The sequence below is a fragment of the Rhea americana genome, unplaced genomic scaffold (genome assembly GCF_003343005.1).
Source record: "Rhea americana isolate MKP2758 unplaced genomic scaffold, rheAme1 scaffold_250, whole genome shotgun sequence".
NCBI lineage: Eukaryota > Metazoa > Chordata > Aves > Rheiformes > Rheidae > Rhea > Rhea americana.
In genome coordinates, this window is record NW_028186369.1 from 464,482 (window position 1) to 478,686 (window position 14,205).

The 14,205-nt window shown below is 50.7% G+C and overlaps 1 protein-coding gene across 7 annotated transcripts in view; it reads right to left on the bottom strand.

Annotated features, from left to right (window-relative positions):
- Positions 1 to 606: 606 nt before the first annotated feature.
- Positions 607 to 14,205, bottom strand: part of LOC146594720 (ankyrin repeat and fibronectin type-III domain-containing protein 1-like) — a 302,120-nt gene continuing 288,521 nt past the window's right edge. For all 7 annotated transcript variants that reach the window (XM_085307013.1, XM_085307012.1, XM_085307010.1 and 4 more), the window contains 12 exons: positions 12,994 to 13,101; positions 12,500 to 12,599; positions 11,644 to 11,776; positions 10,181 to 10,300; positions 9,418 to 9,633; positions 8,714 to 8,880; positions 8,220 to 8,370; positions 7,150 to 7,318; positions 6,684 to 6,850; positions 5,874 to 6,084; positions 4,196 to 4,854; positions 607 to 1,941 (listed from right to left, as the gene is read on the bottom strand). In XM_085307013.1, the coding sequence (XP_085163139.1) occupies positions 1,654 to 1,941; positions 4,196 to 4,854; positions 5,874 to 6,084; positions 6,684 to 6,850; positions 7,150 to 7,318; positions 8,220 to 8,370; positions 8,714 to 8,880; positions 9,418 to 9,633; positions 10,181 to 10,300; positions 11,644 to 11,776; positions 12,500 to 12,599; positions 12,994 to 13,101 (2,489 nt within the window). In that variant the 3' untranslated portion in view covers positions 607 to 1,653. The remainder of the gene's footprint in view (positions 1,942 to 4,195; positions 4,855 to 5,873; positions 6,085 to 6,683; positions 6,851 to 7,149; positions 7,319 to 8,219; positions 8,371 to 8,713; positions 8,881 to 9,417; positions 9,634 to 10,180; positions 10,301 to 11,643; positions 11,777 to 12,499; positions 12,600 to 12,993; positions 13,102 to 14,205) is intronic.

The following is a 14,205-nucleotide window of genomic DNA, read 5'->3' on the forward strand; positions in this document are numbered from 1 at the left end:
GCAGCAGCCCGTGTAAACGTGAAACCACTGGCTTGGCACTGACACCAAGGTCCAGGAGGACTGCAGACCTATGCCTCGACCTATTTAGGCAGACAAAAGGTGACAGAGGCAGCTATTAAAGGAGCACTAGCAACATGACTCTCACCTGTAAAGGAAAACTAGCCTTTCACCTTGTTTAGTGCCACTAGTTTGAAATTTTTTGACAGCTGTAATATCTAACTTCACCTTCCATACTCTTCTATCTTTTTACTGTGTTGGAAGCTGCCAGACTGGATTGATACATTTAACTGCATGTTTGAAGATGCTTTGGTCCTACAACCACTGGGTTTCCCAACAGCACAAAAAGGTGACTGGCTTTGCATGCCAAAGCTTATTTTACTGGCTTAGAAAGCACTGAAGCCCAGAAAAACATTTCTAACTTGCATTTTGCTCCTACACACATGATTTGCAAGTGTGTCTTAATGTAAACCTCAACTGAGCCGAAAGCATCCCATGAAACTCTCCTGGCAAAGTGAAGCCTAGCCTTTGAAAACAGGACTAATGTGAGGGACTCAAGTTAAGGAAAGCGACACCACATCAGGCCGCAAGAAGGAAAAGAGTGATACATTCTCAGCAGCAGTCATCTTTACTATGGACCACATCAGATCAAAAAAATAACCGTGTTAACAACAGACCTAGTTGCTAACAAAATGTCATGCTATAGGACATACAAGAGAGGCCAATCACAATCACCAGAACAAAACGGCAACCAAGAGAGGAAAGGAAATCCCAAGGTGGTACTAAGTGTGTTGCAGTAGATGCCCTATAGCAAACCTCTAATTGTGATACCAACACAGTTGTATACATGTGTATGTGCATGTGTGTCTGCATGGTTTCCTTTTGCCTTTACAACAAGTAAAAAGGGTCTTCATCTCATACACAACTCCAGTGTCTTTAGCACAGTTTTGTTTTTTAAGGAAAAGAGTTCTGAGAATTATGTGCAAGAACCTTTTCTCCAGGTACAGTGAAACGAGGACAGTTAGGAAAACAAACTTCTCTATGTTGTCCTTGTGAATTGCTCCCTCTCCTCATTAACACTACAACCCCACCCAGGAATCTTCTGTGGCTCTTCCTTCCTTCCGTGAATCCCAAACAAGGATTTTAAGTGAGAGGGGAGGAGAGCAGAGGAGAGGAGAAGGGAGAAGAGGGGAGGACAGAGGATGGGAGGGGAGAAGAGAGTAGAGAGGAGAGGGGAGGGGAGGGGAGCGGGGAGAGGAGGAGAAGAGAAGGGAGAGGAGGGAAGGGGAGGAGGAAAAATAAAATTTAGGTATTGCTACTTCTTGTAATATTTTTCCACTCTCTCTCTCTCTCTCCCTTCCTTTCTCCTTAAAATGTTTACTTTCAAAAATTCCATTCCAGCAAAGATTCCTCCCAGGCTCTGAGGTCTCTGCACTCCACCCTTGTCTTCTGCAGTCAGAAAAACTGAGTCTTGATGTCTCTTTGGTTAAAAAAAAAAAAAACACAAACAAATAACACACAGCCCAGTATGATCCTATTCCACTCTGTGGATGTCTGATGAGAGGGTGTCTGTGTAAGAAGGAAGCATCAGAGACGAGCTGTTTGCTCATTGGAAGTTGAGGTCCCTCAAGTTTCCTCTGGTCAGCTCTCCTCCTCTCATACAGTGGTTGCTGGCCCATACTGGAACACCAGAGGGGAGGTTTCTTTGATCCGAACGTAGAACTGCCCCTCGGGCCAGGTAGTTTGGAGTGAGAGAGGCAAGAAGTCATCAGGTAGCCACTGCTCACTGTCGCTGGATGCGAACACCAGTCCAAAGTGCTCCAGCTGCTCCTCACTGTAGCAGAGAGCGGCCATGCTGCCCAGCACGTTCCGGGAGACATCGTTCATCTCAAGCACCACCAGCTTCACTATCTCCCCAGCAGATGTCTGGTTGGTGATGTGCAGCTGTGGAAAGACAAAGGTGGGAAAGATGGACGGTAAGTGGGAGCAGCCAGGAAAATGGGGAGGGAGGGGGGCCACAAGAGCCAGAAACAGTGCATCCTGGAGAGTAAGAGATGAAAAGGCAGCTTTCCACTGCTTGGGGGTGATTCTTAGGTGGTGGAAGAACAGTACCAAAGGTGTCGAGGTAAGAGAGGCAGGGGCAACTGAGGCAGCCCAGCCTGGAAGCTGTGTAGCTATATATGTGCTGTACCAAGGGGACTAGACAGCTTGTGCCAGGGCCACTGCTCAAGTACTGCTTTCTTTTCTCCATTGTACTCTCAGTTTTTGTTCTTACATCTTAATTCAGCTGTCTTGCACRTTTTACCTATGCCTCACCTGCTCTAGACAGGTTGTCCCATGTTCCTATTACCTGTAGCCTTTAATGGCTCAGTCTGAGATCTTGACTGTGCTCTGGCAAACATTTAGGCATCTATTTTAAGTCCCTCTCGTGAGCAGGATCCAGACCTTCAGACAGCTGAACGACAGCTACTCTGCCAAATTAGTGCTACTGAGCTGAAGCCCCTCTGGGAAGCAGCACTAGATTTAATCTTGTTCACAGCATTTGTAGATCCAGGATTCTCCAACCAACAGTTATCTTTGCTCTCCCTCATCTCTTTGTTGGGGGCTGCCCTCTGAATCCTGAAAAAAAAACCAAGAATATGAGCTCATCTGTGCCCTGGCTGTTAATGACTGTCAGGAGCATGATACTTGACTTCAAAGGCTGTAAACCAGGACATCCATCCTTGCCTGGGCAAAGTGACGGTTTCCTTTGGCACATCCATAAGGGTTTGTGGAGTGCTGTGAGGCAGTGCCCCAGCAGGGTGGTCTGAATCCTCAGCCCACGTGAACCTTGCCAGCTCTGAACAATCATTAGCAGGGCTCAGCTGATTTACGCCAGCCGAGGATCCTTTCCTTTGAACTTGGCTTTCTTAGAGAAGAACATCGTAAAACGCTTTCAAGCAGGCGTGTCCAGAGCTTTGCAACATCAAAAGCCATGTGGGCAACTTGCCAGGAACCCGAGGGCTGCACTTCAGTTGCATAGAAATCTATGGTAATTTTTCAAATGGAAAATAAATACTGCAAGTCAAATTTCCCTCTGCTTCTAATGTTCCTGTTGAGTAAAGAGAAACTGGCTATGAGAACTCCCCAGTAATGAAACCTTCAGCCCATCAGCTTTGTCCTTTCTCCATAGTTTTATGGGTAAGCAGCACTCGGGTTGCTCTCTGAGACCTCTGCTATATACAGTGAGCACAGGGAAATTCAGAAGGGAGACTTCAACAGGGGAAGGAGMTTCATGGCTGGAAGCAAAGGAGGCTTTAGAGCCAGAAGGGGATCTGTCCAAGATCCATGGCATGGTTCACGATCCTGCTCAGCCATGGGATATCCAGCCTGGATGAACAAAGAGAACTAGTGGAGAGGTAATCAGAGAGCTGAAGTGAGTCAACTCTAAGCAGCAAAGCCCATTGCAGAGTTGGAGAAGAAACAGTTTGCATAAAGGCTCCTGTTGTCCCAACGCCTGCAGTGAGTATGAAGTTTTTGCTGACGTCTTTTAAGTGCTGGAAAAGGGCTCCTCCACACTCCTTTTCCCAAAGACACACAAAGGGTGCTCAAGGGAGCAAAGCAGAGAAGTCCTGGGAAGAAAAAGCAGTGGAAGAGGCTGTGGACAGGACAGGAAGATGATTATGGGGCTTGATTCTTCCTACTGGATTTCAGACAGGACGCTGAGGAGCTTGTGCTCCAGGACCCAGCAAGGAAAGCAGATCAATATGATCTTGCTGGCCTTCCGCCCTGGATGGCACTAAACTACTAGCAACCACAGCTATCAGCTGGGGTGAGAGTTGCACACTGTAAAAGACCCTTTTACATTGGTTATTCCAATGGCCCTGGCCTGCCCCCTYAGCAGCAGTGGCAGGGTGCTTGGGCTGAGCTACTACTCCCACTGAGCCATGCACCTCATCGTGCTTTGTTGCAAGCACTCTTGGGAGCTGGTCCTCACAGGGACCCCTCCATCACTGCTGTGGGCACCGTGGGAAATGGAGCAGGAGTGCTGAGGAGGAGAAGTCTTTTGTGAATGTTACACCAAGGACGGTGGAGGATGGAGAGTATTCCCAAGCTAGGAGGCACAGGAGCCCTCCTTTCCTGCCTCCCCTACCCCTGCAAGCTCTTTCTGTCTTGCCACGACAGGGCTGTACTGCTGCTCTGTGTGGGGCTCTGATACCTTGACACTCGTCTCTTTAGAGAGTCCAGTTTCATACTGAGGGCAGACTCGCAAGGTGACAGAGCCTGGCTTCTTTCCTCGGTTCACTAAGCATCCTTGCTGCTCCGGTGGCTCCTGGAAACTCTGAGTCCATTCTGCTGAGCGTGTCCGGAAGATGGGCTCAGAGCTTTCCCCAGATTGGCTGTGCTTGGGGCTCAGTGTGGAGCCAGCCCCCAGCCTGATCAGGCTGCAGTGGCCTGTTGTCCTGCTCTCTGTTGGGGAGCTGTCAACGGAGCCAGGGCAGGACTTCCTGGCTACCTGGAAGAGTGGCTTGGGGAAATCCAGGCTGCTGGTACGAACACAATAGGCCTGACGCTTCTCCGTAATGCGAAGCAGTTCAATCTGCCTGCTGGGCAGGACAAAGTCGCTGTCGTAGAGCTCGGGGTGTGGCCGTGGCTCCTCTGGAGGCAGCGGTGGGGTCTTGAGCTCATGGGTCTGCAGAACATCAGGGGCGCTGTCCCTGAGGTTGCGGGCAATTCTTCTGCTGCAGCATTCGGGCCCCGAGGAGGAGCAAACCAAGTCTAGCTCCTTAGGGCTTTGGGCCCTGCTGGAATCATAGTCACTGTCTGTGGCCAGGAACACCTCTGAGGAGCCCTCCTCATCTGACAGTCCATGCAAGTCTACAATAAACATAAGAGAAGAAAGCAGGGTCTTAGCACCTTGCAGTTGGCTACTGACACTGATGGCTGGAGTGTGATTCTGAGTCCAAGAAGACCCCAAGGGCACTATGCCCTTTCCTTAAACCTACACACGTAGGGCTGCTCAGAGGCTGGCTCAAAAGGTCATGGCCAGATACATCCATGACCATGAAGGCACATATACACCCACTGCTTCTAAACTCCAGCTCTTACCTGACAGCAATTCTGCCCAAATTTAGCCTGGCACCTAAAAAAAAAAACAGTCTCCAGCTCGCAGCTGGTTTCTCCTTCAACTATAAGATGGGAGAAGACCTGCTTGTGCAGCTCCAGGGTGCCTGGGAAATGGCATTTCCTGACTGAACTCTGTAGCCTCAGCTTCTTTAAAAATGACTTTGACAAGATCCATAGTTTTCCAGCTCTCYGGCACTCAGCAGTCATACTGGGCAGCACTCCCTGGGCATCTGGGAAACAAAGGCCTTTATCTCTGGCTCTGCATGTCTGTTGCAAAGCAGTGTTTGGACTCCTACCAGCTGAGTGGAGAAAACACTGCCAGGTTTTCACTCCTAGGTACTGTTAAAATCGCTGCAGGACCCTGTGCCAACTGCAACACCATGCTATGGATTTCAGCCAGCATCTCACTTCCGCAGCAAAGTCACTCTCACACTTCTGATGCCATGTGGGTGACTGTGAGGGACACACCTGGCCCAAGAGCCAACTGCTCTTTCACAGCCATGCAACCTCCTCTCAGAAGCTTTGGTTCAGGGACTAGATCTAAAGCATTCTGGTGTGAGCTCTCAGCACTGAGATCTCCCACATGGGCCAACTCTGTTCTGTCCGTAATCCTAACATCAGCCCTGCCTGTGCTCCCATGCTCCCACTGCAATGGCGTAGATGGAAGATCCAAGCCCAGGGTTACTGCAGTGTTCCCAACTGCACAACATGCACAGGCAATTCTGTGAGCCCATCTGGCAAGGAGCTGGACAAAGCCTGAGGCTCCTTACCGGAGTTGAGCTTACGGCTGGTCTCTGGTGAAGGTGCTGGTGAAGGAAGGTAGTCTAGGTGGGACGAGGTGGATCGTGTTTTCTCTTTCATTGCACTGCTAGATTCACTGAGGAACCCAGTGAGAGACACACCACAGGAGGGCTGCTTGTACCGGGCATGTTGCAGGGCATCCATAATCCAGCGCATCTCACGCCAGATCTCCTCCATTTGCTGCCAAAATAAGAAATAAAAGAACCCCTTTTAAAAAACAAAGAACAATAAAAAAATCCATAGCAAAACACAGGCATCCCCCATACACCTTTCCCAAGAGGTTAAAGCTGCGGTGGGAAAACACTGAGTCAGTAGATCCCAAGATACTCCTCCCAGGTGGGAAGATACAGCTTCAATCACCAGAGAGTAATTATCCTATTTAGCAGGACCTGCCTGCCACAGAGGCAGAGATGTTGCAGAAGAGGGTGAAACATGGCATACTCTTTCACATGTCTGTCCCAGAAAGAACTTCCAGGCTCCACTCTAAGGGCTGGGACCTACAGAGGAGAGTCAGGCTCTCTGATGAGGATTTTTAACATGATTATCACAGCAAAATGTTGTCAGATGGAGCCCTGGCTGCTGCTCTCAGCCTACCTGCCATGTCAGAGCTTATAGAAGAGAAGACCAGCAAACAACCGCAGTGGGCAAGTTTCTGYGGCTCTTCAGGAGCACAACTCCCCTGGCAGTAGTATGGTCATGTCTCATAGGGTATCATGTTACCATAGCGGCAGGGCAATGCTGAGACTTTTTTACTCCCAGCATGCTCTTCCTGTAYGTACCTGGATGTAGTCCTGAACCTGCTGGTGCCTCTGTTTCGCTGTGGTGAGCTCAGCATCAGAGAAGGCTTCCCTGAGGCTCTGCTGAGAGAGGAGCGACTCCAGTTCCAGGAGGGCAGACACCTGGCAGTACTGTGTGATGAACTCTCGGTCATATGTGAAGAAGTGGACTGAAAAAAAAAAGGAGGTATAGTGGGGAAAGAAAAATATCAGGCCACTTGCTATGGATGCCCTGCTCCATTCTCATCCTCCAGCTCTTGCCCACTCACCCAACACAGGAAGGAGGTACTGCTCTCTTCTAGCCTATGTGAGAGAGCTGGGGAGCCCTGAACATCCCTCCTCTCTGCCTTAATGGAGGTAATGGAGCATCAGCCCACTTCACCAGCCCTTCCCAAGTGTTGGGAAGTCTTGCAGAAAATGGAGACAGGCAAGAAAGAGTTTTGGCAGTGTGGGTCATTCCTCTTCTCACCTAGCTCAAAGATCTGCAGTGGTAGTGTGAGGAAGCCAGAACGAGGGGTATAGGGATTGTTTTGGCCTGGAGCAGTGCAGACATCGTCCGATGGAGGCAGTAGCAGGAGGAAGGAGACCTGACCCCCAAAGTCCAGCACTTCTTGGCTATACAGACGGAAATCTTTGGCCTGCAAGAATTCATTCAAAAAACACTACAGATTAGAGCTGCAAACATCACTGGTGAAAAATCCAAGTGTTCTCTGTACAAGGTCCAAACACTGCCAGGCCATGGGGAAAGCCACTGCGAGCATGCCTTCTTCTGATGAAATGGGGCTCTCCACTGAGTCCTCATCCATGGAGGAGTCATCAGTGACCATTCTCAACTGGGAGACATTGCTACTTCAGCAAACTGTCATCCAGAGGCACCTTGCTTCTGTGATAATCCAACATCTTCCTCTCTCCCTTATTTCTCCTAATAGTGTCTAAACTACTGATCAAAGTCCATCTTTTTCACAACAGGGTCTCAGAGAAGACCCTCCAAAACCACCACTGCTGTTCTCAAGCCCACTCAGTAAGGTGCTTTCAAAGTTATCCAGTCAGAAGCATGTGTCTCTGTCACTTGAGTTGGTGGGAACCTTCCCATGTTTATTTACAGTATGGTGAAGAAGTAATTTTTTCCTATGCAGTCTGGCTCAGTGGGCTACAACTCCTTCCCAGAGCTGGCTAGGAACCTTCCTGTTTCTAAGGGGCAGAGGTAGGCTTGTCTTGTGCTGTAAGAGCTCAGTCAATGACCAAACCACATGAAGACACTAGCACGCAATAATGCAAACCCAAATTTGACATTCATGCTTGAGAGGTATAGGTGAGGGCAAGACAAACAGCTCCTGTGAACACACTCTCTCTGGCTTTTAGGGATCTGTCCCATATATGCTACTGAACACCACTTGCCTTCTATTTGCATGGGATAAAAAGACAATGTTTTAAGCCTCCAAAGAGGGAGCTGTTCCATCTGCCTATCACACTGACAAGCATGGTGCTACACAGCCATTTCCTCTCTCTCATCCCCCAGACTTCAGCTCCTGCCCATACCTCTTGCAATGGGATGTTGACCAGGGTCATCAGCTCTTTGATGGCTACTTGGAGCTCCTGAAACAAATGGTTCTGGGATGTCTCAGCCTCTGGTTCTGTGGGAACAGGCTCGTCCATGCTGGCCATCTTCTGTAGCCATTCCCACTCCTCCCTGGAGAAGAGTAGAGGAAGAAACATGCAGGAGGGAGCACCTTGGGGTGCACCTGAACACACAACCACTATGAAAGCTAGGTTTGTTCAGCTGTTCCCCCCACATCGTGGAGTATCCCAAAGGAAGCAGAAGCTGAGGTTGTAGCAATGGACCTTGGTGYGATCCAGCTCTAGACTGCCCTGCATGTCAGGGAGGGTGGCTGAAAGGGACTATTAAGYTCCTTCCAGAAACCCAAGAAAAGATGCGGCAGGCAGCTGCAAGGGGTGTTTTCAGGCTGGATTAGACATAGAAGCCTGGCTGCCAAACAAAACTGCCCTGAGTGAGTCTGCCCTGCAAGCCCCACCTGGAAATGTTGGGGTTGGAGCGTATCTTCACGTGGCACAGGATGTTGGGGAGCCGCTCTGGCACCAGCACTCGGATCTGATCCACAGCGCTACAGAGCTTCAAGTAGCCCAGGTAGAGGCCAGGGGAGAGGGCATGGCTGCTCCTCCGGTGGTAAGCCAGTTTGTCCTGAGGAGAGAGGACACTGCTGTAGAAAGCAACCCCTTGCAGTAGGACTCTCTCTCTTGCCCTCATTCTGGGTGCTGTGAGGTGGCCAGCCCGGACGGCAGAAGTAAAGTGGCAGAACAGGTACAATCTGGTGTTGCTAGAAGAATCCTGCACCCAGCCTGAAGCATCCACTCAAAGCAACRGTGCCTTTGCAAGCTGGCTGAGTGCAGCTATTCCTCTGCCAAACTCTGCTGCCAGCCAGGACCAAACCTTCGACGGCCTGGGCTCTACTTTGGCCTTTCCAGCCTGACAGGGAGCAGGAAGCGCTGGCAGCAGCACAAAGGAGCCCGTTGTCAGGCATCCAGCCCCACACTGAAATCCCCTGCCATTCAAACAATGTCTGACAGGCTAGAAAAGGGAAGCAAAAGTAGCAGCTGGAATAAAAGAGCTGGACAAACACACGGGAAAAATGACTGTACCAGCACAGCCTGAGCTGCTGGCTGGGACAAACTCCTCTGCCTCCCACTCTACCCATTCCCTCGGCAAGGCAGCAGACACCTGCACTGTGATCAGCAGTGTATCCAGAGCACTGGGCTCTTCTGGAGAGGAAACGGACTTGCGGCTCGTCTGCAGCTTGCAGATGGGAACCCAGCGGACGCTCTCAAAGGTCTGGTTGGTTTTCACCTCCTTCAGGGTCACGATGAGGGTGTTGCCCTGCTTGTCTTTGATGGGCTCAAAGAAGACCTGTCCCAGGTCCTGGATTCCCAGCAGCCCCTTKGTGCACAGAGTCAGAGAAAGGGCAGGAAAAAAAAAAGCAACAGGTCACGGGACATCATCAAGACATTGCGTTCTGCAAGGTCTGAACAGGCAGAAACACGAGCAGGCAGGTCACCTTTCCTCTCTGCCTGCTGGAAATCAGCCTCTCCTGGCAAAGCATAACACTGAAAAYGGCATTTCCCTCTGTATCAGGAGATTTTTTTTTAAGTCTGATACCTAATTATTCCTGTGATGGGAGACATATCCATGAAGACAAGGCAAAGACATCCAGTATTGCTGCTGACCCATCCATCCCTTTTGCCAGAATATGGCCTGGCTTAACAGAATGGGTGTTTGTGCCCTTCTGCTATTGTGACCAGGATTGGCAGAAGCTGGCGATCTTCCCCRATCCAGAATGTCCATGTATTGCTCCAAAGGGATCCTTGGTCACTGTGGCACCCACGAAGGCATTTCTACATCTCCACAGCTGGCGTGAGTCATGCTGGCAGCTTGGGATGGGAGGAGCTGCGCTCTCACTCTCATGCTCCACTACACCTCTCCTTACCTGCATTTGCGAGGTGGCCAGCAGCATCTTGAAGCGTGTTTGCAGGATGCAGGAACAGGATGACTGGGAAACGGTGACACACTGACGCAGCCACAGGATCTCATCCCACATGCATGATACCTGCAGCACATCAAACAGGCCATCACCATCACTCAAGCCTCCCCCTGCCTTGGGCTGGTTGAAGCTGGTTCACACAAAGGTATTTTGGGGAAATCTATTTTCCTTTCCATGTGAACTGTATTAGGAACATGCACAGGTATATATCACCTTTTAGGATCATGAGTGTGATTTCTTATACCAYACACACCCATTTAGCCCAGAGATGCCCCCAGAGTCTGTACCTAAGGGAAGAGCTGTGCTGTGCTCACCCAGATATATGACTTTATCTAGGAGTGAGACCTTTTCAAGTTTAAAYTGAAGATAGCTAAGAGGTGGTTTCTCCATCAGTAGCTAAGAATCATCCAGTAAGAGCTCAATTTGGACCTGAGCTCCCCACCTGGCCATTTTGGTAAGTCTAATAACAGCTAAAGAGGACACAGCAGTACCTTCTATGTCCTGCTCTTTATAAAAAAACATAGCTGTTGCAACAAAATGCTGTAGCGAAACAGTTAAATAAGAAACTGTWAAATAAGTGTCTTTGCAGAGAGGCAGTCTAGCAGTACACATATGCACTCAGTGGCAAGCAGCCTGCCCAAAGCAGCATCCGAATCACCCACTGCAAGCAAAAGCTGTGTCTGTTTCCCATATTCAGGCTTTAAGGGGCTGGGGTGGAAATATCTTTCCCCAGTGGCTTCCCTGTCCATGCAGAACCCAGGTGAGCTGGAAGTCTGCGAGCTGCTTGTGCTGCAGAGCCCCAGCACCCAGGGCATTGAGTTGCTGTCCACAAAAGGACAGCAGTGGTGCAAGTTAAGAGCTTGGTTCGCCACTGCCTTGTGACTCTCACGTTGTGACGAGCTCTCGGTAGTGCTCTGCTGCGCAGAGCACATGAGGGCAGCAACACAGAGGAGGTCCCAGAGGCAACGTCGGGAAGCCCAGGAGCTGCCAGATGTTCTGTCGTCTCGTGTGAGTTACAGAAGTAGCTCTCGCTTACTTCATCCACCTAGGGTGTCCACTAACATGGTGCAGCTGTTCCCAACTCCGCTACATTCGAGTTCCCTGGAGAAACCCAGCCAGCCCAGGGTGAAAGCCCTGCAGTGCTCAATGCACAATGGCTACTGCTGCCTGTGCTAGCTCATGGAGAAAGGAGACTGGCCAAGCATTTACCTGCAGTTAAGAAGGGTGGAGAAGCACCAGGTAAGGCACCGCAATGAAGATGCTGTGCACACCATGACACATTTGGAGGACACAGAGTGCTCTGCCCTTGTCTCACCMGTGTCTGGAGTGGTAGCCAGTAAGACAGACATAAGCTGTGACAAATGCTGCGGTGCCTCCAGTGCATAGGACAGGGTCCCTGGGCCAGTTACCTTGGTAAACCACAGAAAATCCTGCATGAGTAGGCAGGAGTAGGTGTCATCTATCTCCACTACTGGGATCTGATCTTCGTGGGTCACCAGGATGTTGTCATCCTTGTAGAAGACGGCTGTCAGGTAGAGACCCCTGTGTGGGGAGAAAAGACATATATGGAGGGTTGCTCCTGGCTGCTGACTTTATTTCCAAAGGGCTCTCTCTCAAGAGCAGAGGAGATGTCCTCATCCAGGGTCTGAACTCTTCTTTGACAGCCTCATGGGCAGCAGAGTATCAARAAGGTGCATGGCTGGTATGGGAACAGGCAAATGGCAGCACAAACTGCAAAGCAGTGCTGCCATCAATGCAAACCTGGCCAATGCCAGTAGCAGGTCTCGGTGGTCAGTCATGAGGGAGGGTGGCTGGGGRCACAGGCCTGCTTTGGAGGCAGGGGGACATCTGAAGGCTGAGTGCAAAGATGGGCAGAGGGAGGGTGGTTGGGGGTCTAGATGAGGATAGGGAGGTGATGCTTGGGGATGGTGTAAGGGGATGTAGGCACCAAGTGCAGCTAGAATGGCTTGGGGGCTGCTGGCTGAATGGAAATGACAGTGGAAGAGACCTTCGATATCAAGGGAGACGTGTTTAATTTCTGAGCAATGAGCCTGATCCCCACTGACAGTACTGAGGGGGTTGCTAGCATGGCACTTCCAAACTGCAGCAGCAGCCAGCTCCCCCAAACAGGCTCACTCCAGGCAAGGACCCACCTCTGAGCACCCTGCAACACACCCCACAACTCCTTGTCATGCCTAGGCTGGGCAGCCCTACATCCCTGATGAGAGATGAGCTTTCCGATGCCCCCATGCACGAGCCTCTCACCGCTTCAGGGTCTTGAGAAACTTGCTGCCAGGGTGGAAAAGGTGTTTGAGGCTCTTGGAGACCGAGTGTTTCCTGCTCTGTGGCTGGTTCTTGCAGGGTTCTGGGAAAGGGAAAGCAGAAGATGCTACAGCATGAGATGAAGCATGGGGCACTGTACAAAGCCCTGGGAGAGCTAAATGCTTGGGCTGTGATGCCAGTGTGACCAAACTGAAGCTTCTCGTACTGCCTACTGGGAACCAGGAACCTCCTAGGCCTGGACACACTGAGAGGCCAGTGCCACAGCGAGGCGAGGCTGGTCCTTTCTGCATGAGGGGAGCTGGGTGCAGTCTCCTCTGCCCCTTGTCACCTTGCTGCACTCTGCCTACTCCAGCCCCTCAGATTATACCACATAACCAGCCCTGTGGGGCCTRGTTCACTGCCTCCACCCAACCTTCCCCTTCAGAGCAGCAGGGGAGACCCCAGGACTCTGCACTGCCCTGCAGACCCAAGCTCACCATGGCAAACGCAGTGCTGGTGGACAGTCTTCACTTGGCTGAGCAGATGGTCCAAAGCTTCAGCCTGCCCTCTTCGCCGTGGGGCTCTGCCGTCATACTCTCGCCAGTCTGCGGAGAGAGGCCCAGCATTACWGCCTGGCACCTCTCGCTGGAGAGGCTGCTGCCACCTCCAGCACTGAGCTGCACCTCCATCCCCTTCAACCTGTGGGGTTGCTTTGAGGGGAAAAGTCTTCCTGTCTCTTCTTCCCTGTGGCACATAACCTCCTGGYAGCCCCACAGGCACAGCACGGTAGAGCACGGCAGCTGTCATGGGTCCTGGAGATCCACAGCACCTGTGGGTGGGTTGGGCTTTGGGATAGGCTAGGTTTTGTCCCCTTCYTTTTGCCTACAGAAGATCAACACCATCTACCATCTGAAAGAAAGCCCTGCTGCTTTCTGTGCAGCACTGGATGCTGGTACCAGYTCCAAGAGCCAACTGTTTAATTCCAGAAACTACAGAAAAAGAAAGGAGGAGATACAACATGGCTCCACCTCTGCTAACAGGCAGAACCAGGCGAGCTCTGGACACATGCTGCACATTGTGGGACCCATTAGAAATCTGCCCTGTTGCAGAGGCACAGTAGTTGAGGTGTAGGAGAACTGGGGCTCTGAGCAGCACCCATTGGGRCAGTCAGCCACCCGGCAGCGAGCAGCAGCATTTGCTGCTCACTAGTTAGCTGGAATTGGACAGCAGTGGCCAGCTGGAGAAGATGACAAAGGTAAACAGTAAGATCATGTCTGTTCCTGCTGCTCTTCACTGGTCTTAAAAAAAATGAAAATTCTTTCTAGTGTCTTCCTCCAGGTCTTTCCTGGAGCTGAAGTTTTCTTCAGGCAAATGTTGAGAGCTGAACTCACCTAGATGAATACATAAATAAGTTCTCTAGCCAGATCCACCCAGTTTTGAGATGGCAGCAGGGCGAGAAGAGGGTACAYGGGGCCTGAGGGCTCTTTTACATTAGCTTTACCTTAATTGCTTTAAACACCCCCCATCCTGCCTGCTGCTGTTTTCCATGGAAAGTTCAGCTCTGTTAACTTTGGCTGGGACTTGCCACTATTTTTAGGAGCTTTAAAAACACCCAGGGAGGTGCCTGACTATATTCTGCTGGGCCAGGGAGGGATCGTTACTGAAGAGAGAAATATTAATGCAGATAAAAATAAAAAAACAGTCACGTC